Source organism: Eleutherodactylus coqui, chromosome 12, assembly GCF_035609145.1.
Source record: "Eleutherodactylus coqui strain aEleCoq1 chromosome 12, aEleCoq1.hap1, whole genome shotgun sequence".
NCBI classification, from domain to species: Eukaryota; Metazoa; Chordata; class Amphibia; order Anura; family Eleutherodactylidae; genus Eleutherodactylus; species Eleutherodactylus coqui.
In genome coordinates this window covers 98,062,653-98,087,675 of record NC_089848.1, presented here as the reverse complement: position 1 = coordinate 98,087,675, position 25,023 = coordinate 98,062,653, and the positions used below count along the sequence as shown (strand labels likewise).

The window sequence follows — 25,023 nt, the reverse complement described above, 5'->3', positions numbered from 1 at the left end:
CTGGGTCTCACAGACTTGTAACTTCTTCTTTAAGAGGCCCTTCTGTCCTCCACTCATTACCTGTAGTAATGGCACCTGTTTGAACTTGTAATCAGTATAAAACACACCTGTCCACAACCTCAAGCAGTCACACTCAAAACTCCACTATGGTGAAGACCAAAGAGCTGTCGAAGGACACCAGAAACAAAATTGTAGCCCTGCACCGGACTGGGAAGACTGAAAGTGCAATAGGCAAGCAGCTTGGTGTGAAGAAATCAACTGTGGGAGAAATAATAAGCAAATCAAAGAGATACAAGACCACTGATAATCTCCCTTGATCTGGGGCTCCACGCAAGATCTCACCCCATGGGGTCAAAATGATCACAAGAACGGTGAGCAAAAATCCCAGAACCACACGGGGGGACCCAGTGAATGACCTGCAGAGAGCTGGGACCAATGTAACAAGGGCTACCATCAGTAACACACTACGCCGCCAGGGACTCAGATCCTGCAGTGCCAGACGTGTCCCCCTGCTTAAGCCAGTACATGTCCGGGGCCGACTGAAGTTTGCTAGAGAGCATTTGGATGATCCAGAAGAGTATTGGGAGAATGTTATATGGTCAGATGAAACCAAAGTAGAACTGTTTGTCAGAAACACAACTTGTCGTGTTTGGAGGAGAAAGCATGCTGAGTTGCATCCAAAAGGACACCATAACTCTTGTGAAGCATGGGGGTGGCAACATCATGCTTTGGGGCTGTTTCTCTACAAAGGGACCAGGACGACTGATCCATATACATGAAAGAATGAATGGGGCCATGTATCGTGAGATTTTGAGTGCAAACCTCCTTCCATCAGCAAGGGCACTGAAGATGAAACGTGGCTGGGTCTTTCAGCATGACAATGATCCCAAGCACACCACCAGGACAACAAAGTAGTGGCTTCGTAAAAGCATTTCAAGGTCCTGGAGTGGCTTAGCCAGTCTCCACATCTCAACCCTATAGAAAACCTTTGAAGGGAGTTGAAAGTCCGTGTTGCGCAGCGACAGCCCCAAAACATCACTGCTTTTGAGGAGATCTGCATGGAGTAATGGGCCAACATCCAGCAACAGTGTGTGCCAACCTTCTGAGGACTTACAGAAAATGTTTGACCTCTGTCATTGCCAATAAAGTATGTGTAACAAAGTATTGAGATGAACTTTTGTTATTGACCAAATACTTATTTTCCGCCATAATTTGCAAATAAATTCGTTAAAACTCAGACAATGTGATTTTCTGGATGTGTTTTCTCATGTTGTCTCTCATAGTTGAGGTCTACCTATGATGTCAATTACAGGCCTCTCTCATCTTTTTAAGTGGGAGAACTTGTACAATTGGTATCTGACTAAATACTTTTTTCCCCACTGTACATGTTTGTCTGTGTCTGGTGACTACTCATATGTATCTTCTATGTCATAGAGAAGAGGAGTTATGCTGGAGCAGGAATGGAAAGGTACTAATTAGAGATGAGCGAGCATACTCGTTAAGGCGATTTACTCGAAAGAGCATCGCCTTTTTTTGAGTACCTGCTGGCTCATCCCTGAAGATTCAGGGGGGCTGCGGGGGTGAGTGGGGGGGTTGCGGAGGGGATCGGGAGGGAGAGAGAGATCTCTCTCACTCTCCACCCCACTCCCCTCCACCGCCCCGCGACGCCCCCCGCAGCCCTCCCGAATCTTCAGGGACGAGCCAGCAGGTACTCGAAAAAGGCGACACTCTCTTGAGTAAATCGCCTTAACGAGTATGCTCGCTCATCTCTAGTACTAATGCTGTACTGTGACTATTTCTGGGATCCCATTGTATTTTAGTAGAACATTGCTCTCCTGATTCCTGGGTGGCATTCCAGAAAAGAATAGATAAAACGGTGAGGTAGCCATGCTTGTATTGCATAATATGGTACAAGCAATGGAAACATTGCAAGTTTAATTTCCCCTAGTAGGAATAAACAACGAAAGATTAGAACAGTTCTAATAAAACTTATAAAAAAAATGGAAAAACTACAAGTTAGGCAAATTAGAAAATTAAATATTTTTTCCCATACATATCTAAACAATAAAAAAAATATATAAATTGGTATTTTGCTTGTAAACGCCCACACTAATAAAATATCACACGGTGAAAGACAAAATGCTTAGTACCTGAACTGCTTTAATTTTTTCTGTCACCCTATATCCTAAGAAACTAATTAAAAGTGATCATAAAATTGTAGGCACCCCATAAAGGCACCATTAGAAACTACAGCTTACCTTGCAGAAAACAAGCCCGCACATAGCTCTAAGTTACAAACAGCCATATCAATGGAAATATGAAAATAATAGCTCTAGGAAAGCGAATATGAAAAAACTAAAAATTAGAGATGAGCAAGTACTGCCTTAGCCGAGTATCTCCCCACTCGTCTCTAAAGATTCGGGGCCGGCGGGGGGCATGGAGCGGCGGGGCAGAGCGGGGAGGAACGGAGGGGAGATCTCTCTCTCCCCCTCTCCCCCCCTGCTCCACCGCCACAACTCACCTGTCACCGGCGCCGGCCCCCGAATCTTTAGAGACGAGCGGGGAGATACTCGGTTAAGGCATTACTCACTCAGGTAATGTGCCTTAGCGAGTATACTCGCTCATCTCTACTAAAAATCTCTGATCTTAAAAGGGTTAAAAGAGGATAAATCATCAATAGTTGATTGGCAGGAATCTGCCACAAATTAGGTGATCCACTGGCCCCGTATCTGTACAGTGGGGCCGGACGTCCATATAGGTGGTCAGAGGCGGGAGTCTAGTAGACCGCTTCACTCCCATTGAAATCAACAGGAGCGATACCTTCTAATACACTTCCGGCTCTGACCTCCATGAGGAACCAGAAGTGTATTTACTGATGTGGACATCTAGCCCTGCTGCACTTATAGCAGGCGGTAGGACCAACTGATTGGCTGGGATCCCAAGTAGTAGATCCCCACTGATCAACTATTGATGACCTATCCTAAGAGTAGGTCATCAATAGTAAACACCCCGAAAAAGCCCTTTGTGTTTTCTTATGGCCCTTGAGATAGGGCCAGTCTGACAAAGTGGTCTTCGAACTAGAAATGTTTCTGCATCCCTGATCAATGTGTAAAGCATTCTCCTATTCTCCTACAATCAGATGTTGTATTGCAAATCATTTGAACCGCAGCTATAACAAACGGAACTATAAGGCCTCATGTCCAGGGGCAAATTCGGATTTATAATCCGCAGCGTTTCTCCCGCACGCGGATCCGCGCCCCATAGGGATGCATTAGACACCCGCAGGTAGTTAAATACCTGCGAATGTCATTTTTCCCTGCAGGCGCGGGTCCTGCGTGCAGGAAAAAATCCGGACCATGCTCCATTCAGGCGCGGGTCTCTATTGAAGCCTATGGAAGCCATCCGGATCCGCAGGAGACCCGCGCCTGAATTAAACTCACCTGCTCCGGGCGATGCAGGTCTTCCTTCCTTTGCGGCCAGAAACTTCTTTCTTAGGCCGGCGGATGTGCCCGGCGCATGCGCACTGCACGCAGCCGACGGGCCAAGCACATCTGCCGGGCCGAAGAAAGAAGATTCAGCCGCGATGGAAGGAAGACACACACGGACCACTGCAGGTGAGTTTATTCTTATTTTTTAGCATCATGTCCGCGGGGCAGGAGGGACCCGCTACGGATTCTCCATGGAGAATCCATAGCGGGCCTGATTTTCCCCATGGACATGAGGCCTAAAAGTTTTCGATAAATAGTGAATACTAAAGAAGAGGTTGACTCATCTCCTCAAAGAATAAGTCATCAAAAACCTGCAAAAATATTTAAGGACTATGCAAGGAGATCAAAGGCTACGTGATTCTATCATGATCAATCAAACAAGCAGCTCATCCATTAAATTAGCAGAGATAGAAAATGAACTGTGTAATAGGGAAGCAGTAGGTAGGAAGCATGCCTAAAAGACATATAAATCATCTGACACGTACGGCACCAAAAGTGACAAGGTAAGACGGATCATTGGAGATGTTACAATGCTTACACAATGCAAAACAACAGGCTGTGAAGAAAAGCTCCGTTCTGAGAAGCATCTGCGGGAGAAGCCTAAACATGATCGCTGTCACAATGCTATCAAGGCGAATGAAAAGGAGGAAAGTAGAAAAGGTCTAATTAAATGTGCAGAAGCTGAAAAAAGATGACAGATTCCAACATCAAAATAAACAAAAAACATTTATATGGAATGAGCTAATGAAATAATGAAAAAAAAAAAAAGCTCAGAGAACCCAACCAGGTATCAAAAGATAACGAAAAACCCGAAATGATGCAAAACCGATGGAAAGCTCTATGGTAGATGAATAGACGGGATAGATCAAAAGCATTAGATATATGTATATCTAGATATGCAAATTGAATTGGCCAACACTCGATTATCTTTTTGTTCCATACCAACAAAAGAAGCCCAGTGATACAATAATATTAGAGAGCTGAGGAAGCTGTGCCGGGCACTTGTGTATTGTGCCATCGAGAGTTTAATATCCATATCAAATAGAAGGAGGGAAACTTAAAGCCATGGAAAAATAGCGCACTGATACAAAAAGGAAGAGGTGTGATGAAAAGGGCATAACAAACTCATTACCGGAACCTGTGATTAAATCCCTCGTACGGGCGTTTACTCTTTATTATGGTGATTTAATGGATAAGTTCACTTTACTGCGCCGTGGTAAATGATTGCTCCAGGGGTGAAATTATAACCTGTCCTTGACGTGACAATAATCTGTGACAGTCGGGGGGTACTTGTCCGTAAGGTCAATTTTATGAATCTAGATTTTTTTTAAATTTTACTTTCTTAGAATTTCTCTTAGCCAGGGAAATACTTGTTTTCGTCGGTTGGAGGAAATGAGATAATAAACCTTAGCCCCTTAAAGAGAATATGTAATTAGAAGTCAGCCCTCTTGGATAAATCAAATTTTTAAGTGGAGTATATTTTTGAAGAATTTTTGATATTTTTTTAACATTTTTGATGTCACGATCTATATTAGAAAAAAAATCTTAAAATCCTGCTGTTTTCATGTAGGGATGGAAAGAGAGGTAGGCTGGGGTTTCTCCACATCTGTCAGAGGGGACTGGGCTGGTAATAAAGGTCCCACTAGGGAGAGGCACACACACAATTCTGCTTGCAACTGGACCATAAATGGTGTCATCTTTGCTTTATCAACGACTCCGGCACTGGTGGAAGGAGGCGTTCGTGACCGGGTTCCAACCACTCGAGATTAGGCTTTGGTTCATACTGAACCTCAACCATGACAAACTGAACTATAAAAGCTTTTGTAAAGTGTGAATGTTAAAGACTTGTCTTGAATTGTCCATGGGACATAGCAGTATAGGGGGGGTTGTGGTGATACACAATAAAGACTTTTGGCCCAGACTTGGAGCTTAATCATTTTTATTGCAGAATGATAACTGTTTAAAGGGGTTGTCCCGCGGCAGCAAGTGGGTCTATACACTTCTGTATGGCCATATTAATGCACTTTGTAATGTACATTGTGCATTAATTATGAGCCATACAGAAGTTATAAAAAGTTTTATACTTACCTGCTCCGTTGCTAGCGTCCTCGTCTCCATGGAGCCGACTAATTTTCGCCCTCCGATGGCCAAATTAGCCGCGCTTGCGCAGTCCTGGTCTTCTGCTTTTCTGAATGGGGCTCCGTGTAGCTCCGTGTAGCTCTGCCCCGTCACGTGCCGATTCCAGCCAATCAGGAGGCTGGAATCGGCAATGGACCGCACAGAAGAGCTGCGGTCCACGGAGGAAGAGGATTCCGGCGGCCATCTTCACCGGTAAGTATAGAAGTCACCGGAGCGCGGGGATTAAGGTAAGCGCTCCGGTAAGCTTTCTTTAGGTCCCTGCATTGGAGTTGTCTCGCGCCGAACGGGGGGGGGGGGGGGGGGGTTTGAAAAAAAAAAAACCCGTTTCGGCGCGGGACAACCCCTTTAATGAACACAACTAGACCTTAACCCTTTCCAATCCACTGTCTGACGTCTAAAGACATTATGATTTAAGGCTGTACAGCTCCGATATTGGAAGATGTCCGTCAGGGTTCTCTTACTGTATATTGCCAGCCTCTCAGTTGACGGAACCTATCCAACGTGTCACCTCATGCAGTACTGGCTTTAGCCAGCAGATAGCGCCGTTGTATAACGGCAGAAAAAGAGTAAGCCCCCTAGGAAAACCAGGATACAAATTGGATTGGAAAGGGTTAATGGGATGCAACAACAATCGGTATCCCTGAAAACCGGGTCGGTAATATAGAATCTTTATACTTAACAAGTCCTAAAAAGTCCATCTGACAAACAAAGTAACTCTACCCAGGCCTACTGTAAATGTGGTTATATCGGCAGCCAACTTAAGCCTAGTAGTACAGGTGGTGTCGCGGAGCCAACCCGGCTCACTTTGCAATTTGCCCATAGGGCGAAACAACCCCCCGATGTGAACTCAGTAGTGAAGCTACCCAGCGTACTCTGCCTACGTCTCACTTGTTCCTCACGCTCTACCCCTTCCAGTTTATGGACCTACCAGAATCAGACATTTCTCGAGCCCTCTCGCAGCTATCACAAAGAATAGAGGGACTGAAGATGCTTAACGTGAATGAAGACAGACACCTTGAGAGATAATGCTCAGGCATATGTGCTATCTTCTTGTGAACACACATTTATGTTTACTTGAATTTACAGTAAATGAATTTATATTTTGACAAGACTGCAAACAAAAAAAGGAAAGAAATTCTGCGGCGGTATTTATTTATATGTGTATACACCGGTCATTATACATGAGACTTTACATTTATTATAGACTACAGGAATCCAAAAGGAAAAGAAAGGAAACAGAGGTGACATCTCATGCAATATGCCAAAACCAGATGAATTGCAATAGAGCTAATACACTCATAGTAAAAACAAAATCCCTGCCTTAGAAGGAGTTGTCGGAAATGAATGGAACTTTCTGTGTGTGAGTGTAACATTGAAATAAGTAAGTGATTACAATATCAGAGCAAAAGGAAAACTGAATACTTGAAGAGATGCTCTAGTACCCTGTTGTACTGCCTCTAGCTTGGATACAAGATGTGATATGGGCATGGAGGCTCTAGTACCCTGTTGTACCACCTCTAGCATGAATACAAGATGTGATATTGGTGTGGCATGGAGGCTCCAGTATCCTGTTGTACTGCCTCTAGCTTGGATACAAGATGTGATATGGGCATGGAGGCTCTAGTACCCTGTTGTACCACCTTCAGCCTAGATATAAGATGTGATACAGGTGGGCATAGAGGCTCTTGTACCCTGTTGTGCCACATCTAGCTTGGATAGAAGATATGATACAGCCGGCATGGAGGCTCTAGTACACTGTTGTGCCACCTCTAGCTTGCATACAAGATGTGATACAGGTGGGTATGGAGCATCTAGTACCCTGTTATACTGCCTATAGCTTGGATACAAGATGTGATACGAGCATGGAAGCTCTAGTACCCTGTTGTACCACCTCTAACTTGGATGCAAGATGTGATACGGATGGGCATCGAGGCTCCAGTACCCTGTTGTACCACCTCTAGCCTAGATATAAGATGTGATACAGGTGGGCATGGAGGCTCTAGTACCCTGTTGTACCACCTGTAGCTTGGATACAAGATGTGATACAGGTGGGCATGGAGGCTCTAGTACCCTGTTGTACCACCTCTAACTTGGATGCAAGATGTGATACAGATGGGCATCGAGGCTCCAGTACCCTGTTGTACCACCTCTAGCCTAGATACAAGATGTGATACAGGTGGGCATGGAGGCTCTAGTACCCTGTTGTACCACCTGTAGCTTGGATACAAGATGTGATACAGGTGGGCATGGAGGCTCTAGTAACCTGTTGTGCCGCCTCTAGGTTGGATGCAAGCTGTGATACAGGTGGGCATGGAGGCTCTAGTACCCCATTGTACCGCCTCTAGTTTGGATACAAGATGTGATACAGGTGGGCATGAAGGCTCTAGTACCATGTTGTACCACCTCTAACTTGGATGTAAGATGTGGTATGGATGGGCATGAAGGCATACAGTTTCTGTAAAGTATCCTGCAGCATATGGTTCCATACATGGTGATAAATCTGGCAACTGGGCAGGCCATGGAAGTGTGACAATGTTGTGAAGGCATTCCTGTGACCCCCTTGTGCGCGCGGCCACACTTTATCCCACTGCCTCTTGGAAGCCGCCATGAGAGGAACACATGTGGCTGCAGGATGTCCTGAACATATCGATGGGCTATCATTATCCCTCGTACCACTACTAGGGGTGACTAACTGTTGCATGTTGCACTGGTTCCCCAGCAGTGAGGGCAGGTTGCCACTCCACAGCTAAGGCAGTGTTGAGGTGCTCACCCCTACTAGTTATTCACCTGGTAGGGTTGTGGTAGATTTGAGCATATTCATAACCATACTTTGCTTTTGATCCCAAATGGTGTTGATCATGAGAGAATTCCACAATGTTTAGGGCAAACCTTTGATGGTGACCAGGAGGACCTTTTCCTGGGCTTCTCCTGAGTATGCAAATGTTGAAAGTAAACCAGCCTGTGATTGATGCTGCCCACACACTACATGAGCATTCTGTTGATGGATCTTTTCAAAGAAAAGATTTTATCAAAGTACAGCTGTGCGTCCCAACCCCAGGATGGCATCTTCCTCAGGCCTGGGGGCCTTCAACGGGCTGTCTGCTCCTACTAAGTATGGGCTTTTATCACAGCACAGAGATTCCCTGTAACACAATTTCTCTTTTTTGATCTGCAATGATTGCAGCATTCACAAAACAAAACATCTGCTATAACAGCAGCCGACCAGTCCCAGCGCCATTGTGTCTATGAGAAACAGAAAGGACAGACTCAAACGGGCAAAGGAGTACAAAAATTGTATCACTGAGCAGCGGAAAAACATCACTTGGTCATATGAATCCAGGTATCTGTTGTACCTTGAGGTCGGAATTTGTCACAAGCAGCATGAATCGATGAACCCTTCCTGTCAGCTAGTCAGAACATGTCAGCACCTCCACCTAATCTGCACTGGTACAAGAATCTTCCTGACCGCAGAGAGTATAACCGGCATCCATTGTAAGGGCCCAGTCAGACGGGCGTTTTTATGTCTGAATTTATGTGTGCAAAAACGCATGCATAATAAAATTGCGTGACCGAAACAGGCGTCACGCTGAAAAAACGCACTTGGCTGCATTTTTGGGCACATAAAGTGCGCTGCCTGCTATCCCCTGCTGCGGCTGTGACAGCTGCAGCATGGGATTCCTTGGATGTGAAACCCCTGGATGCTGTCACATACAGGGGTTACACTTGTGGTCAATGGGGCCGGCGGCAGCAGTGACAGCCCCCCTGACATACAGAGAAGATCACGATCCTCTGGCACAGCTGTGACAGCTGTGGCAGAGGATTTCTTCATCTCTGCAGGGAGTCCCCTCATCACTGTACACTGTGACAGCATTGTCACAGCATTGTCACAGCATCCAGTGACAAGGGGACTCTCGACAAAGATGAATAAATCCTCTGCCACACCTGTGGCAGGGGAGCGGGATGTTCTCCCTTTGAACTCAATAGAGCGGCCGCTACAGTCGACTCCATTGAAAGCAATGGGCTGCTGGTACGCCCTGCAGTGATTTTCGTGGAAGGGCTTTAAATATAAGCCCTTCCCTGAAAATCATCGCTAAAATGTGTAAAAAAAAATAATAAAATATATAAATATATATATAAATTTTTTATACATTTTTTTTATATATACTCACCTCTCTGCAGCTTCCCCGAAAATCACGACTGTAGTGCTGGCTCCATTGAAATCAATGAGAGAACATTGCGCTCTTCTGCCACAGCTGTACCAGAGGATCGCGGTATATACTGTATGTTCTCAATGGGGTCAGCGCTGCTGCAGCTGACCCCATTGAGCACAAGGTGAAACCCCTGGATGTGACAGAATCCAGGAGTTTCCATTCCAAAAAAGTAGGGTTGATTGGCTGGCTGAGATCCCCAACCAGTCAACAAACCAACAGAGGATTTCCCTGTTGGCGTCCAGTGCCGAAACATCATTGAACGTGTGCCGGCATGGGGATTACATGGGTCGGGGCCGATGCAGTAATGTCACCCGATCCCCCACTGACCGATGAGCCATGGCACATGGCTAACGGAGATAGCGCTGGCATAATATACAGAACGGTGTTGCGTGTTTAACTAGAAGTCCTTCAGGTATTTAACGCGATTCACACTATTTGGTTTACAATTCCACTGAGTACGAACCATGACGGCTCCTGAACACGGAAAACACCTGAATATTAATGCTAGACAAGGCAAAAATGATAAATTATAAACTACATTATGTCTGCTCTATTAATTCTTGTTTAATTGAACCTAGTCGTTTGTTTTCTTCATACTTATCAAAACACACTTATTAAATTACTAGTAGCACTTAAAAAGGCGAAAAGGAAAAGCAAGAAGAGCTCTTGTCGTCTTCTAGAAGCCCGGTAATTCTTATTAATTGTACCGATCGTCACAATAGAGGATATAAAACCAACAATAAGTGTGCTACACTACAAATAACGAGACCAAACACTAAAAAGAAGCAATTAACCCCCGGCTGCTTGGCTTCTTAGGTTACAAATATAGATTTTATGCAATTGATGACCTTTGGTACGTTTCATTAAAGCATAGCGATGGCAGAGAATCGCGGGAAAAAGACAAAATGGGCAGACTTACTATCGAAAATGAGCTCAAATTATACCCAAAAACTGTCCTACATGCTTTCCGCTACATTTTGCCCCCCTTCACGCGAGCGTATGCGTATTTGCATCGTGTATTTTATTGTACTTTTTGCATGCACAAGGCACGTCCATTTGCGCATGTAAAAAGTTAGACCTTTTTGAACAAAAATTAATATAAGACACTGTGTTATTTTCGGGAAACGCGGTAGTACATATGTTGAGTTCCATGGGGATTTTGGCTACGCAAATGTGTAGGAAAATAGAGCATGCTGCGTTTTTTTTTTTTGCATGACCAAAATGTGTGTGAAAAATAATTAGAGATGAGCGAGCGTACTCGCTAAGGCAAATTACTCGAGCAAGTATTGCCATATTCAAGTACATGCCCGCTCATGCCAAAAGATTCTGGGGGCGGCGGGGTAGAGCAAGGAGGAATGGGGGGCTCTATCTCCCCCTTGCTCCCCATGCTCGCTCCCGCAACTCACCGCTCACCGCCGGATCTTTTGGCACGAGCGGGCATGTACTTGAAAATGGCAATACTCACTCGAGTAATTTGCCTTAGCGAGTATGCTCGCTCATCTTTAAAAAACATGCATGTGAACGAACCTATTGAAATCAATGGTTCTATTGTCTGCATATTGTGCATGCAAACACCCACAACTACGCCCTTGTGAAGGGGGCCTTAGGATGGGTTCTAGACACATGCAGACACTTTTCTCACTACATCTGAAAAAAAAATTGCTGCATGAAAAGTGGGCATGGTTTCACAATGGCCGTGACTTGATTTTGACGTTTTGCATCGAAAATGACTTTAAAAAATTTAAGCCCAAAAACTGGAGTAGAATAATCCAACTAATAGGTAGTCGGGGGGGAGTGGACAAGTCTACTTTAAAGGAAGTCTGTCAGCAGCATTTAAGATATCCGGATTGCCATTATATTTAATGTGTCCCCAGCTGATAATTCTAATGTGATCTCTTTTATTGTCCTCAGTGCTTCCAGTTGCCCAAAATCTGCTTTCTGCTAATAAATGACTATAAACCACCCAACTCATCTGGGCTGTCTCCACCTTCCGCACTCTCAAACATGCCCCCATGAAGGACTGTGCAGGCGTCCCGCTTCCAGCTCTGGTGCATGCACAATGACATCCATTACCCTCTTCCCACGATGTCACTCTGAATGCCGATAACACAAGCTCAAGCAAGATGGCTGCCCCTGTAGTCATTGCAAGTGCCCCCGAATGGTTTGCAAGCTGCTGATTGATTATGTGGCAGCCTGGGATCTTGAAAGCACCCAGACATGCCATGCATGGCTTCTTATTAAGCCATGCCTATGCCTGGACTTAATAGGATGCCTTTAGAAAGTATAGCATACAGTAATACTGAAGTGTTACAGTATATCAAATGATCGCCAGGTCAAGTCCTCTATAGGGACTAAAAAAAATAATAAAATTAAATAGTTTTTTTTTTTTAATTATTAATACATTGTAAAAAGCAGAAAAATATAATATTGGTTTTGCCACATCAATAGAATTAGAATTTATAAAAATATCATTTTTTTTAATCCACATTGAGCACCATTAGAACAAAATACACAATGGCAAAATTCAGCTTATTCGGTTACCATTAGAGTTGAGGGAACATATTCTGCCGAGTTTGATGCTTGTTCGAGCATTAGTGTACTCGATGGTGCTCGTTACTCGATGGAGCATCAAGCCGTGTTTGACCCTGCCCCGAGAGAGAGAGAGAGAGAGAGAGAGAGAGAGAGAGAGAGAGAGAGAGAGAGAGAGAGAGAGAGGGGGGAGGGGAAGAGTGGGAGAGGGGGAGAGGGTGAGGGGAAGAGGGGGAAAGGGGAAAAGGGGTGAGGGGCAAAGGGGGAGAGGGGGAGGTGGAGGGGAAGGGGGAGATGCGGAGAGGGGGAAAGGGGGAGAGACGAACCTTGGAAAAAAAAAAAGCTCGGCACCCGGAGTCCACATACAAAAATGCTTGAGTCTCCCATTGTAGTCAATGGGGTTCGTTACTCGAGTAGAGCTCTCGAATTTTACGAAAAGCTCGACTCAAATAAAGCAGACTCCAGCATTTGGGTGCTCACTCATCTCTAGTTACCATATCTCCCTGAAACAAAATTGAACAAAAAGTGATCAAAAAGTCACCAAAATGTTACATAATAACTACAGACCACCCCATAAAAATGAGATTTCACGCAGAACCATAGACAGAAAAATAAAAAAGTTATGGGGGTGGCGAAAGTCAAAAAGGGGCAACCAAAAACTTTTTTTTTAAACAGGTTTCTTATGTTTGTAAGTACTACATGAAAAAACACTAGAGTGAAAAATAACAATGAAAAGAAAAAAGAAAAAAAGGGTCTGTGTCAGGAAGGGGTTAAGATTTAGCCCTGAATAGAAAACATTTGTCTTTCAACTTCTGAAGTGCATTTCAGAAAATGTCTTACTACAATTATGACAATTTTCTTATGGAGAATTATCATCCACCTTTGTAATTTGCATAGATGTGACAGGAAACTCTTGGCTTATTGTTGATTCTAACAATGGCAGAGAATTATTTCTGAGGAAGAACAATACATTCTTTCACCGGAATTGTGGCAAATAAATGAACCAAAGTCTAAGAAAATAAAAAAGAATGAATTTTGTTAATATATTTGTTGCTGCATTTAGATATAATTCAGCTGGATACGTTCTTTATAGTTTACAATATTTTTGCAGCATGGCCATAAAGTGTAGTGCTGTTTATTGCCATGTTTTAATGATGCTGGGTATTGACATACCCATTGCAAAAGGATTGCAAACAAGACCAGAATCTAATTACAAAACACGCCAAACTCCATTATATCATAGTTCATCTATCCAGAGGAAGTGGTCCATGGCGCTCAAAGCTCCCTGGAAATGATAGAGTTAAAAATACTCCACCCTGCAGACAGGTATATCTATAATTGGGCTCAATGACATTCTCGCCATGCGACAGTGCTACAAATTGCATGCATGTGACGCCTGTGCTTTCCAATGGGTTCTTTCAAATTAGTGATGTTTTGTAGGCTGCTACATTGCGAGAAAGAAAAAATCGCGGATTGCTAACTATTGCGGCGATTTGCGAGTTTTTTTTAGCCCATGTTTCTTTACGGAGCTTTCCTTTCTGTTGCATCGCATGAAAACACAGTTTTTGTGTGGTGCGAAGCAACTTTTACAGTAGGAAATCCTAATTTAACCCCTTAGTGACCGGGCTTTTTTGCTTTTTTTCATTTTTGTTTTTTCCTACTCCCTTTTAAAAAATCGTAGCTCCTTTATTTATCCATCGATGTCGCTGTATAACGGCTTATTTTTTGCGGGACGAGTTGTATTTTTCAATGGCACTATTTATTGTACCATATAATGTACTGAAAAACTTTTTAAAAATTCTTAGCGGAGAGAAATGGAAAAAAAACCCCACATTCCACCATCTTTCGGTGCGTCCTGTTTCTACGGCGCACAAACTGTAACAAAAACGACCTGATATTTTTATTCTATGGGTCAGTATAATTACTACGATACCAAACTTATATAGTTTTTTTTTTGCTGTAGTACTTGTATTTTTTATTTAAGATATTTAATTTTTTTCAATTATTTTCTGCGGTCATATTGTGTGCACGATAACTTTTTTATTTTTCCGTCGACGTAGTTGAGCAAGGGCTCCTTTTTTTGCGGGATGTCCTGTAGTTTCCGATGTTTGGAATACATACGAATTTTTGATCGCTTTTTATTGCGTTTTTTCTGGGAGACTGGGTAACTAAAAAAATGCATTTCTGGCGTTCTTTATTTTTTTTTTCGGACGACGTTCACCGTGCAGAAAAAATAATGCACTACTTTGATAGATCGGACTTTTACGGACGCAGCGATATCAAATACATATTTTTATTTTATGATTTTAATTTCTTAATAATGGATATGGCAAAAGGGGGGTGATTTAAACTTTTATAACTTTTTTTTTTTTTACAATTTAAAAAACTTTATTGATCTTTTTTTTACTTTACTTTGAAGTCCCCCTGGGGGTCTTTAACATGCGATGCTTTGATCGCTTCTGCAGTATGACGTAATGCTATAGCATTACGTCATACTGCTTTTTTACAGGCAGTCTATTAAGCCACCCTGTGTGGATGGCTTGATAGGCAGTCTGCTAAGGCAGCCCTTGGGCCATTCATTAGGCCCCCGGCTGCCATGACACCTGCACGGCTCCCCCGATCTCACCGTGGGGGGGCCGTGCGGGACCCCCAAACAGCGTTCAGGGGATTTAAATGCCGCTGTCAGAATTGACAGCGGCATTTAAAGGGTTAATAGCCGCGATCGGCCAAACGGCTGAGCGCGGCTATTGCCCGCGGGTGTCAGCTGTAATAAACAGCTGACGCCCGCACTGTATGGAGGGAGATAGCGCCGCTACCCTCCTCCATAAAACCCTCCGTAAAAACACTATAGGGTGGTCACTAAGGGGTTAAAATCCCTAAAATAAGCCCTAGCTGCATTAAAAAATAGGCATCACCTAACAGCCACTGTCAGGTTCACCGTACTTCTCCTCGCAGGTCTCCAGCACTTGTTTAAAGTCTTCTGTCAGAGCTTCCTTGATTGCAGATTCAGAATCTCTGCCTCCAGGGAACGCTGGCAGTGATTGGTACTCAGCCAATCAGAGCCAGCACTCAATGAACCAATCACAGCCACTGCATTGAATGGCTTTGATTGGTTCATCAAGCACTGGCTCTGATTGGCTGAGCTGCAGCATTTAAGAACCAATTACAGCCAGTGCTGCCTGGAGACGGGGATTTTGAACATCCAATACAGGAAGTGCTGACAGAAAACGTCAAACAAGTTCCGAGGACCTGCAAGGAAACGTGTGGTGGATCCGACAACATCTGTTAGGTGATGCATTGTGTTTTATTTTTCATAATGCAGATAGGGCTTAATTTCGTGGTAGGGCTTATATTTTAAGCCTCCCTGAAAATCCCGACAAAGGAGCGCTACAAAGTCGCGTGACTTTGTAGCATCACATGTTACTTTGTAGCGACACAAAATCGCGATATTGCAGTGAGAAAACGCAGTGATATCGCGCAGAACCCAGATGTGATATCACTGTGGTTTGCTTGCGGTAATATTGTGGTTGGCCCTGTGAAAGAAGCCTTAACGTTTTCCATACCACACTGCTCCGCTGATAGAGAACATTGGTTTGTAGCCTCCTGAACTTTGATATGGGGGCTTGTTCATTGTGTACACTGGGTAAAGGGAATGTGTCATCAGAAAATGACCTATTGTATAAATCACAGTTTTATATTAAAGGGCCGGATGTAAATGAGGTAGAGCGGTCCGGACTGTCTCTGCTAGCAGCTTGTTCTGCCCCAAAGCCCACCCCTCTCGCCTCCTCTGACATGGATTGCGTCATCCAGTAGGCGTCATCCATACAGCAATACAAAGTTTACGCATGCGCCATGAGGTCATCCTCCGGGGCATGCAAAGATCATCAACGTCAATCTGCCCACAAGAGGCATGAATTATTTGCACATTGCGCAGGTGGACGGCCTCATGGTTTTTGTAGTGCTGCTATGTCAACCATGTCAGAGGAGCTGAGAGGGGCGGACTTTGGGGCAGAACAAGCTGCTAACAGAGACGGTCTATTCCGGTCACCGGACCACTCTGACTCATTTAATGCTGCGTGGGAGAATGTTAAAGTTCGATAACTCAGGTATACTTTTATCTACAGTCATACAACAGTGATACAGAGGACAGTCATAAGTGTAGTTCAGAAGTTGACTTGAATGGATGATCTGGTTAAACTAAACAGAATTGTGCCTGTTACCACAAAAAAGTGGGGTCTCATGGATCCACTTAGTGATAACTCCCATTAAAGGGGTATTCTGGGCGTTAACTATTGATGACCAATCCACCTGATAGACCATCAATAGTTGATCGTGGGGGTCCAACGCTTGGGATCCTCGCCGATCAGCTGATCCTTTGGCCTCCTGGCAGTGCAGCAGAGCTGGCTGTCTGCACCGGTGGTCAGAGCTGGAAGTGTAATAGAAGGCTTTACTCCCACTAAACTCACCGACAGCACTGCCTTTTATGATACTTCCAGCTCCTAATTGCGATCAGAAGTGGAAGTACAATAGAAGACATCGCTCCCATTGCACCTCTGGCAATGATCGCTGATCATATATATATACAGTATATGTATATTTGGTGTGTTTTTGATGCCTATGAAGTTTTTTTGTGCATATTCAGTGAATTCAGGAATGGGTGAGTGAGAGCTGCCTCTGATTGGTCAGGCTGTGACCATACTGCCTGCTTAATACTACACAGAGCAGTTCAGGAGAACTGCCGGCCGGACGCGGCTGAACTCCGGCTGCAAGAAAAAGGTGATTATACTTTTTTTTCCCCTATTTTTACACATTTTAGGATGGTTTTCAGGGAAGGGCTTATATTTTTAAGCCCTTCCCGAAAATTCATCCCACGCTCGCGGGCAGCCCATTGCTTTCAATGGAGCCGGCTGTATTGCCGATTCCATTGAATTCAATGGACGAACATCGTTCTCCTCTGCCACAGCTGTGGCAGAGGATAGCGGGCAGTGCGGGGCAGTTTCACTGAAAACGCTGCTAGGTGCAGCTTTTCAGCGAATCGTCGGCCCCGACCACGTGATTTGCGGATGCGCATCCGTTATGCGATCCGCAAATCGCGGGAAAAAAATGCCCGTGTGACCGAGGCCTGAATATGCATGCAACTGTGCATGTGCTGCATTTTTACACAATCCCATGGACCTCATTGCATTTTTAAATTAAGATATGTGAAGCATATTCACTTGCTTTCCGCCCCCTGGACCACCATTTACTGACTCCCAATACCCACCCTTGGCCGGAAGTCGGGTGACCGCTGCGGCCAATCAGACCCTGCACCCAACTTCCGTTGGCAGAGGATGGGGGCAGAATAGTGTTAGCGGTGCTCCGGGGGACCGAAGGCAGGTGAATATGCATTATTTTTATTATTTTAACTCATGCCCAACCATTACATATCTTTACGTTGAAACTACACAACACCTTTAATTGGCAATTCCGTGAAACAGACCAAAAAAGGGCAATCCGTGTTTTTTTCAATGCAAATCAAGGAGGCTTATGCTGTCCATGTTAGGTGCATAAAAAATATGCATATAATATTGACCAAAAATGCGCCCATAGGAATGCGCCCTGACAGCGGGCTGGAGGATCAGCTGAGTGGTGAGGACTGGAGATGAGCGAGTATACTCGCTAAGGCACATTACTCGAGCGAGTAGTGCCTTAGCCGAGTATCTCCCCGCTCGTCACTAAAGATTCGGGGACCGGCGTGGGTGACAGGTGGGTTGCGGCGGGGAGCGGGGGGGGGAGAGAGATGGAGAGAGATCTCACCTCTGTTCCTCCCCGCTCTCCCCCGCCGCCCCCCGCTGGCCCCCGAATCTTTAGAGACGAGCGGGGAGATACTCGGCTAAGGCACTACTCGCTCGAGTAATGTGCCTTAGCGAGTATACCCGCTCATCTTTAGTGAGGATCCCTGTTGATCAACTATTGATGACCTGAGGATACGTCATCAATAGTAAATGCCTGGACTACCCCTTTAATGGCCAGTACAGGAGTATTTCCATTTTTTTTAACCTTTAGTACCTTTTTTGCGGATTCCATTATTATAGAAGATAAACCGGATAACATGAAAAAAAAAAGTGTGCAGTGTGTCTAATATTCTGCCCAGCATCTTCCAGAATAGTCCATCAATCTTAATGCGCGAGGTTATTAGCCCAGGATATAATAAAGCTGCTTTCATTATCTACTTGCAAAAACTAATAGAAAGATTGATAGACAAAGTTCGGCGGCGCGGTGTCAGACTCACCATTTATCCATTTAGCTTCCGTATCATGGATTGCAAACTCTCCGCTGACCAAATCTTGCAGCGATACTTTGGCTTTGAGTGACAGGCTATTATCTTCCACTGGAAAAAAAAAGAAGCCAAACACACACAGGTTATTTTTCATCGTCGTCTTGGCCAATGAATTACAATTAGCTATACGAAGATCGTACGCACGGTCGGGCTCGTCATTTTATTTTGAGAGCAATAATGAACTTTTGATGGAACGGGGAGAACGTTCTGCACTGAAGAGGCTTCCGCTCCCTCTGCTGCGAGCGCTGCCTGCTCCTTATGTGCCCCTAGAGGGGCGGGAGGTATCGGCGGTAATAGAGAGCTGGCAGCCAATGAGAAGACTTGCTTAATTCATTCTCAACACCGAGCTACCCGAGAACCTCACAGCCTTCCGTAATGGACTGGAAAGTTTCGGAGATTATTTTTAGCTTCGTTCTTCAAACTTTAAAGTCATTTTTCAGGTTTTATGTAATTAGGCTTAATTATCGTACGATGAATTATGCAGTTGTACGCACTCGGATGGAAACAGGCTGAAAACAATATACACAATCAAGTCAGTCCTCTGTGAGCTTAATACATCAGCATATGGGATTGTCTCTCCTTATGGCTCCTAGAATGGATTTACAAAAAAAAAAGTTAAAACCTGTTTAACCATTTAGCTATTTTTCAGGGGTTTTTTTTCTATCCTCGCCTGTCAAAAACCATAACTTTTTAATGTTTTTATCAGCATAACTAGATACATTTCTTAATGATACTATGTAATGTATTGTACTGTATAATGTATTGAAAAACTTTTAAAACTTTGAAATGGCAAAATAAATTCCAATTGTAACACTTTTTATACCATTTTACTTTTACAAGTAAATGTAAATAATGTGATACTTAAGTAGCTTAAGATTTTACTGATGCGCTGGCACCAATTTTGCTTATTTTCATACTGTTTCGATTTTTTGTCAGGAAAAATGGGACGTTTCATACATTTTTTTTATTGAAAAAAAATGTTTCATTTAATTTTAAACTTTTTGTTAAAGTTCACTAAAATACTTTTCACTTGATTGCTTCTACCATACACTGAAACACTTCTGTATTGCAATATATTGTAACTGTAAAGGGAATCTGTCAGATACTTTGAGCCCTATAAACTCAGCCTATAGGGCCCAAAGTAGCTGATGCGTTGAGTCCAGGGTGTAATTTTTTATACTTAGCTTCCCTACCATTCCCCATTTGTCAAACTTATTTTCTTGGACTCACTGGGTCAGCTACATTGAGCCCTGTAAGCCATAAGCTATCTTAAATGTTGACCTATTAAGCCTTGCCCAGCCTTGCTTGAATCCATGGCAGCTCTGGTTGCCTTCCCTAAGTCCAGGGCTACGATGCCAACAATTGACACCCTGTGATTTCATCCTCCTCAGGCACTCCATTGGCCCCAACAATTGATGGCTTACATGTCATAATTGGCATTGACCTCGGTATGCGAGCTATCGTATGGTCATCATTGGACCTTTATTCGATTGAACCATTTGTGGTGGGTCTCAACTATTACAAACAGTCAGCACCTGCTGGGTATGGAGCACGTCTGGCTCCTGAAACTATCATATAACCACTCTACGGCTCTTTTTCATACATTTACGTCACAGAGGGGGACGGGGTTAAAGGAGTTGTCTCACGATGATAACTTCTTTTTAAATGGTAGCAGGTGGGCAAAGAAACTCTGACAATCAACAGTTATTGCCGGAGAAGCCATTTCTGGCCAACATAGAATTATATGAAAGCTATTCGAATGAAGGGCCATCTGTTTAATGCATGCCACGGCCATTCTTACAGAGCAGTTCTTTGTTCATGTTCATAGTGGGGGGATCCAAATGGCAGACCACTTTATGATATCCATGTGCCATAATAACACATATGGACAGGGGTTACCTCCATTAGATAACCCCTTTAAGGAGCCATTCAGAAACCTTTCCTGCACAAACTGTTTCAATGCAGAATCTGCAATTTCACAACTCAAAACACACCGGTGGTTTTATCCAATCTGTGCAGCAGTATTACTGTTCATCCTGCCTCTTGGTCCATGAATATAGTGCCAGATCTACAGAAGACTGCCACTGTTTTGCCCCAGTTCGCCAAACCAGCTGTGATTTCAACAACCAGTTTGGCCAAATCGAGACGGACTAACTTGATCCCACTCTTGGATGAGAGGAAGCAAATTAGGTGGGGGGAGTGGGGGGGGGGGGGGCAATGTAACTGCTCCCTACAGTGCAGACCTTAGGATTTATTGGATCTGTGTGACAACCCCTATAGGTACATTAATCCCTGTGAAAATGAGTTGTTAACCAGTTTCTGTTGCTTGCTAATGAGACCAAGACAATGAAAAGGAACAAATTGAAGCCTTAAAGGGAATTTATAACCTGTATATGCAACTGACACCACCCTGCTTGCAAAAAGTGAAAGGGACCTGGAATACCTCATCCAACGAGTGCAAAAGGAAAGCAAACGCATGGGACTGTACCCCAACAGCAAGAAACAAAAGTCATGACTGCGGTAGGCAACGGTACAGTGAACATAAAAAGTAACAACGAAGAAGTCAAGAAGGTCCAAGATTTCATCTTGCTTGGATCCAAAATCAATTGCGACAGGCAATCTAGACCCGAGATCAAGAAACGGATCAGACTTGGTAGGAATTCAATGGAAGGAATGAAAAAGATCTGGAAAAGTAAGGATATTAGCATTGCAACAAAAACCAGACTGGTCAATGCAATCGTCTTTTCCATATGATGTATGGTTGCGAAAGTTGGACGCTAAGGAACATTGATGTGCTTGAACTATAGTGCTGGAGGAGAATGCTATGGATACCTTGGACCGCCATGCCAATGAACAAGTTAGTGTTAGATCGCATCACATCGAAAATATCACTATAAGGCAAAATCATTAAACAGCGGCCCTCTTTTTTTGGCCACGTGATGCAAGTTAACTCACTGGAAACAGTACTGATGCTTGGCAAGGTCAGTGGAAAGAGAAGATCAGGACGACAAAAACAAGATGGCTAGATACAATCAAGGCCGCCATGAACATGTAAATGGCGGAACTGAAATAAGCCGTGAAAGAAAGAATTGTGTACAGAAAATCGATTCATTGAGTGACCGAAGGTTGGATGTGAGTGAACATATATCATCAGCATCACCTATATATATTTTTTACTGATCAAAACCACATAATTAAGCATTTTCCATCTGTCTAATCAGTTTTTTATATTTTGATTGGGGCGCTAACTTGCCTGAGCTGCAATAAACGACATTTAGAGATATGTTTTACAGAATAGGCTAATTACACAATGAACAGGAGGGGATCCATTGGCACCTATAGTAGAGTATTGTGAGTATGCTCTGGGACATGTACTGCGTGGGGAGTGGGGGGAGGGGGTGAGCTGTGATTTAAAGTGACAAAATCCAAATTTGTACCTACAATTAAAATGTTACATAGGTTTCCTTTAACCCCTTCAGTGGCAGGTTTATTATTACCATATTATGGCAGGGAAATCTCCAGGGCTTGTTGCGCTGAGTATGCAGTAAAAACCCTGGAAGATTTCAAATGACAGCTCAGTGTTCTGCACACTTCAGCACTAGAGCTGTCCACGGAAATTTTCCGGGGTTTAACTACATGGTCAGTGCAGCAAGCCCTGGAGATTTTCCGGGCATGTCACTAAAGGGGTTAAAAGGAATATATCATCTAGGTTTCTTAAACCCAGAGACTAACATACATTTTTTTTTTAAATCAGTCCTTATTTTCAGATTTTTTTTACACCTATTTTCATACAAGATTATGGGGGTGGTCATCATACTTGAGCTGGTGCTTTTCTCCTTATGCAACAGTTCAGAGATTTGATTTACAGCAGCCACATGAAACTAGGAAACTAGTATTTAGAGATGTTCATTGACTTCTATCAGAGAGTGCTGTGGGCATGCTCTGTGAGCTGCACAGGGAGGGGGAGGAGGTGAGCTGTGATCATCACATATAGTGAATGGTGGATCCTCTAGGGGTTACCTTTCATTGTAATCCTGCCTGTGATGATAATGAGGGGACTGCTGAAAAGTTTTTTATACAGAATAGGAACTGGTCTCTTTCTATCAGACTTTCATGGCACAGCGTGTGGATGGGGATATCCCTTCAAGGGGGAATTTTATTTAATTTTCATGCATTTTAGCTGTTATGTAAAGGTATCAAAACAAATTAGCTCTACAGGGCTTTTCAGACATGATAGTGATATGCTACTGCTGCCAGCCCGGTTCTGGATTTAATCTGTGTGTATGATAATAGTTATACAGGGTATTACTGCACAAACCCATAACTGAATATACAAGTGCTTGTTCTGATTGCACTCATTCCTTTTGGTGCCCCCTTGATTAATCAGACCATGCCACTACATGCGTTCCGCTGTGTAGCGTGTTTACCCATGCTTCTTTTAGGATGACAGTAAATGAGGTTTTCTACAGCATCAAACTCATTTATATTGTCTCTACTTTGCTAAATATTCTGATCCCACTGCTCCGATACTAATCAAGTACAATCTGATGACTATTTTTCCCCCAAATCAAGAAAGAATCTAAAAATAGAAGCTGCAAATTTAAAGAAAATGTGTCATCGGGAAATGAGCTCTTGTATGAATCACGTTGTCAGGTTATACAGGGCTTCTATGGCTCTTAGAAAGTGTTATACTCATGTTTTAGGGGTTTTGGTGAAGTTACAGTTTGACTTGAACTAAATTGGACTAATGCAAACCTTTTGCAAAAGTTTGGCAAACCAAACAAACCAAAATTTTCAAAAGTTCGCTCATCACTACCCCCATCCATCGCATTCAGCCGGGCCAGGAGTAGTGGGGAACATAGCTGGAGATAAAGCTATCAGACATGGGACCAGCATTAGAGATGAGCGAACATACTCGCTAAGGGCAATTACTCGAGTGAGTATTGTCCTTAGCGAGTACCTGCCCGCTGGGAAGAATAGATTCAGCTGCCGGTGCGGGTGAGTTGCAGGAGTAAGAAGGGGGTAGCGGGGGGGAGAGAGGGAGAGAGAGATCTCCCCTTCGTTCCCCCCTGCTCTCCACTGCTGGCACCCAAATGTTTTCTTCCGAGCGGGCAGGTACTCGCTAAGGACAATGGTCGCTCGAGTAATTGCCCTTAGCAAGTATGCTCGCTCATCTCTATCCAGCATCTATCAGACTTTTCATGGCACAGCCTGTGGATATCTCATGAAAACCTCAAACGGGAATAGCCTTTAAAATACAAAATTGACCAACTTATGGAATCGTTTTCTGCTTCTCACATGCTACTCATCAATTTTGCAATTGGGCTTTACTCTCTCTGTCTCTTGGAAGGTTCACAACAAAAAGTTTAAATCCATGTTCTGTGGTCCCCAGAAGTCTGTGCGGCACACCATCACATAGGACATCCATGCTTTCCTATTCAAGTATGCTACTGTTATTTCAATATCGATATTGGTATAGAGATATAGCACTGGGTCAGGCTTTCAGACTACACCCTGTATATTGTGCGTCATCTAACCTCTGTCATTTTTCCTTGTCACAATCTAGGAAAAGTCAAGGTCACCACAGGTTCCTGATGTGGGGTTGCCCTTATCAGGGCAATCACCCCACTTATTGGTAGGATTTCCTTGTATCACTTGGTTAGGGTCAGTTTTTCTGTCTTGCCCATTTTTTCCCTGCATTTGTACTAATGTGTATATATATTATTTTGGGACATTCCTAACATGTCCCACACGGACGTAATAGAAAGTCATCTGACCCCCCCGCCACACTGTAAACCCAACGAATTATAATGCAGTCTAGAAAGTTTCTTCATGCCCCAGACAATTCATCCCCTTACATTATATGTTACATTGTTTCATAGATCTTCTGATTTGATTTTAATTGTTATGTAAATGTAAAACGACATAAAGGAACCGATCCGGCACTCTAGGAAGTTTCCTAACCCATTCTAGCTTTATGGGAGTCTATGCGTGGGAATAAGGCAATAAGAATAGCAATATAGCAAGAGGGATGGAACATGTAAAGCTAAGTGCCTCTAGAACAGCTAATGGCAGAAGGAGTCCGCCTAATGTCTTCCACAATATTGCATTATGTTGGAGAAGTTGACATCTTCATTGGACACAGAGGCACGATTCTGCCGCTATGCTTAACTCAAATAAATGCAGGTCTGTACTCATGTCTGTCCCCATGGGCTGAGTCACTGGAATGTTTCAATGGCCCTTTTGACAAATTCTCCGGTAGCCATTGAGGGCATTGCTATCTAGAATAAAACAATTCGTCACGTTCCCCATGGACCGGCCAGCTATTAGAGAAGAC

The 25,023-nt window shown here is 43.7% G+C and overlaps 1 protein-coding gene across 1 annotated transcript in view; it reads right to left on the bottom strand.

The window, feature by feature from the left end:
- Nucleotides 1–25,023, bottom strand: part of DPP6 (dipeptidyl peptidase like 6) — a 676,815-nt gene that overhangs the window by 427,958 nt on the left and 223,834 nt on the right. Inside the window, exon 3 of the mRNA XM_066584876.1 lies at nt 18,639–18,737. Coding sequence (XP_066440973.1) covers nt 18,639–18,737 — 99 coding nt within the window. The remainder of the gene's footprint in view (nt 1–18,638; nt 18,738–25,023) is intronic.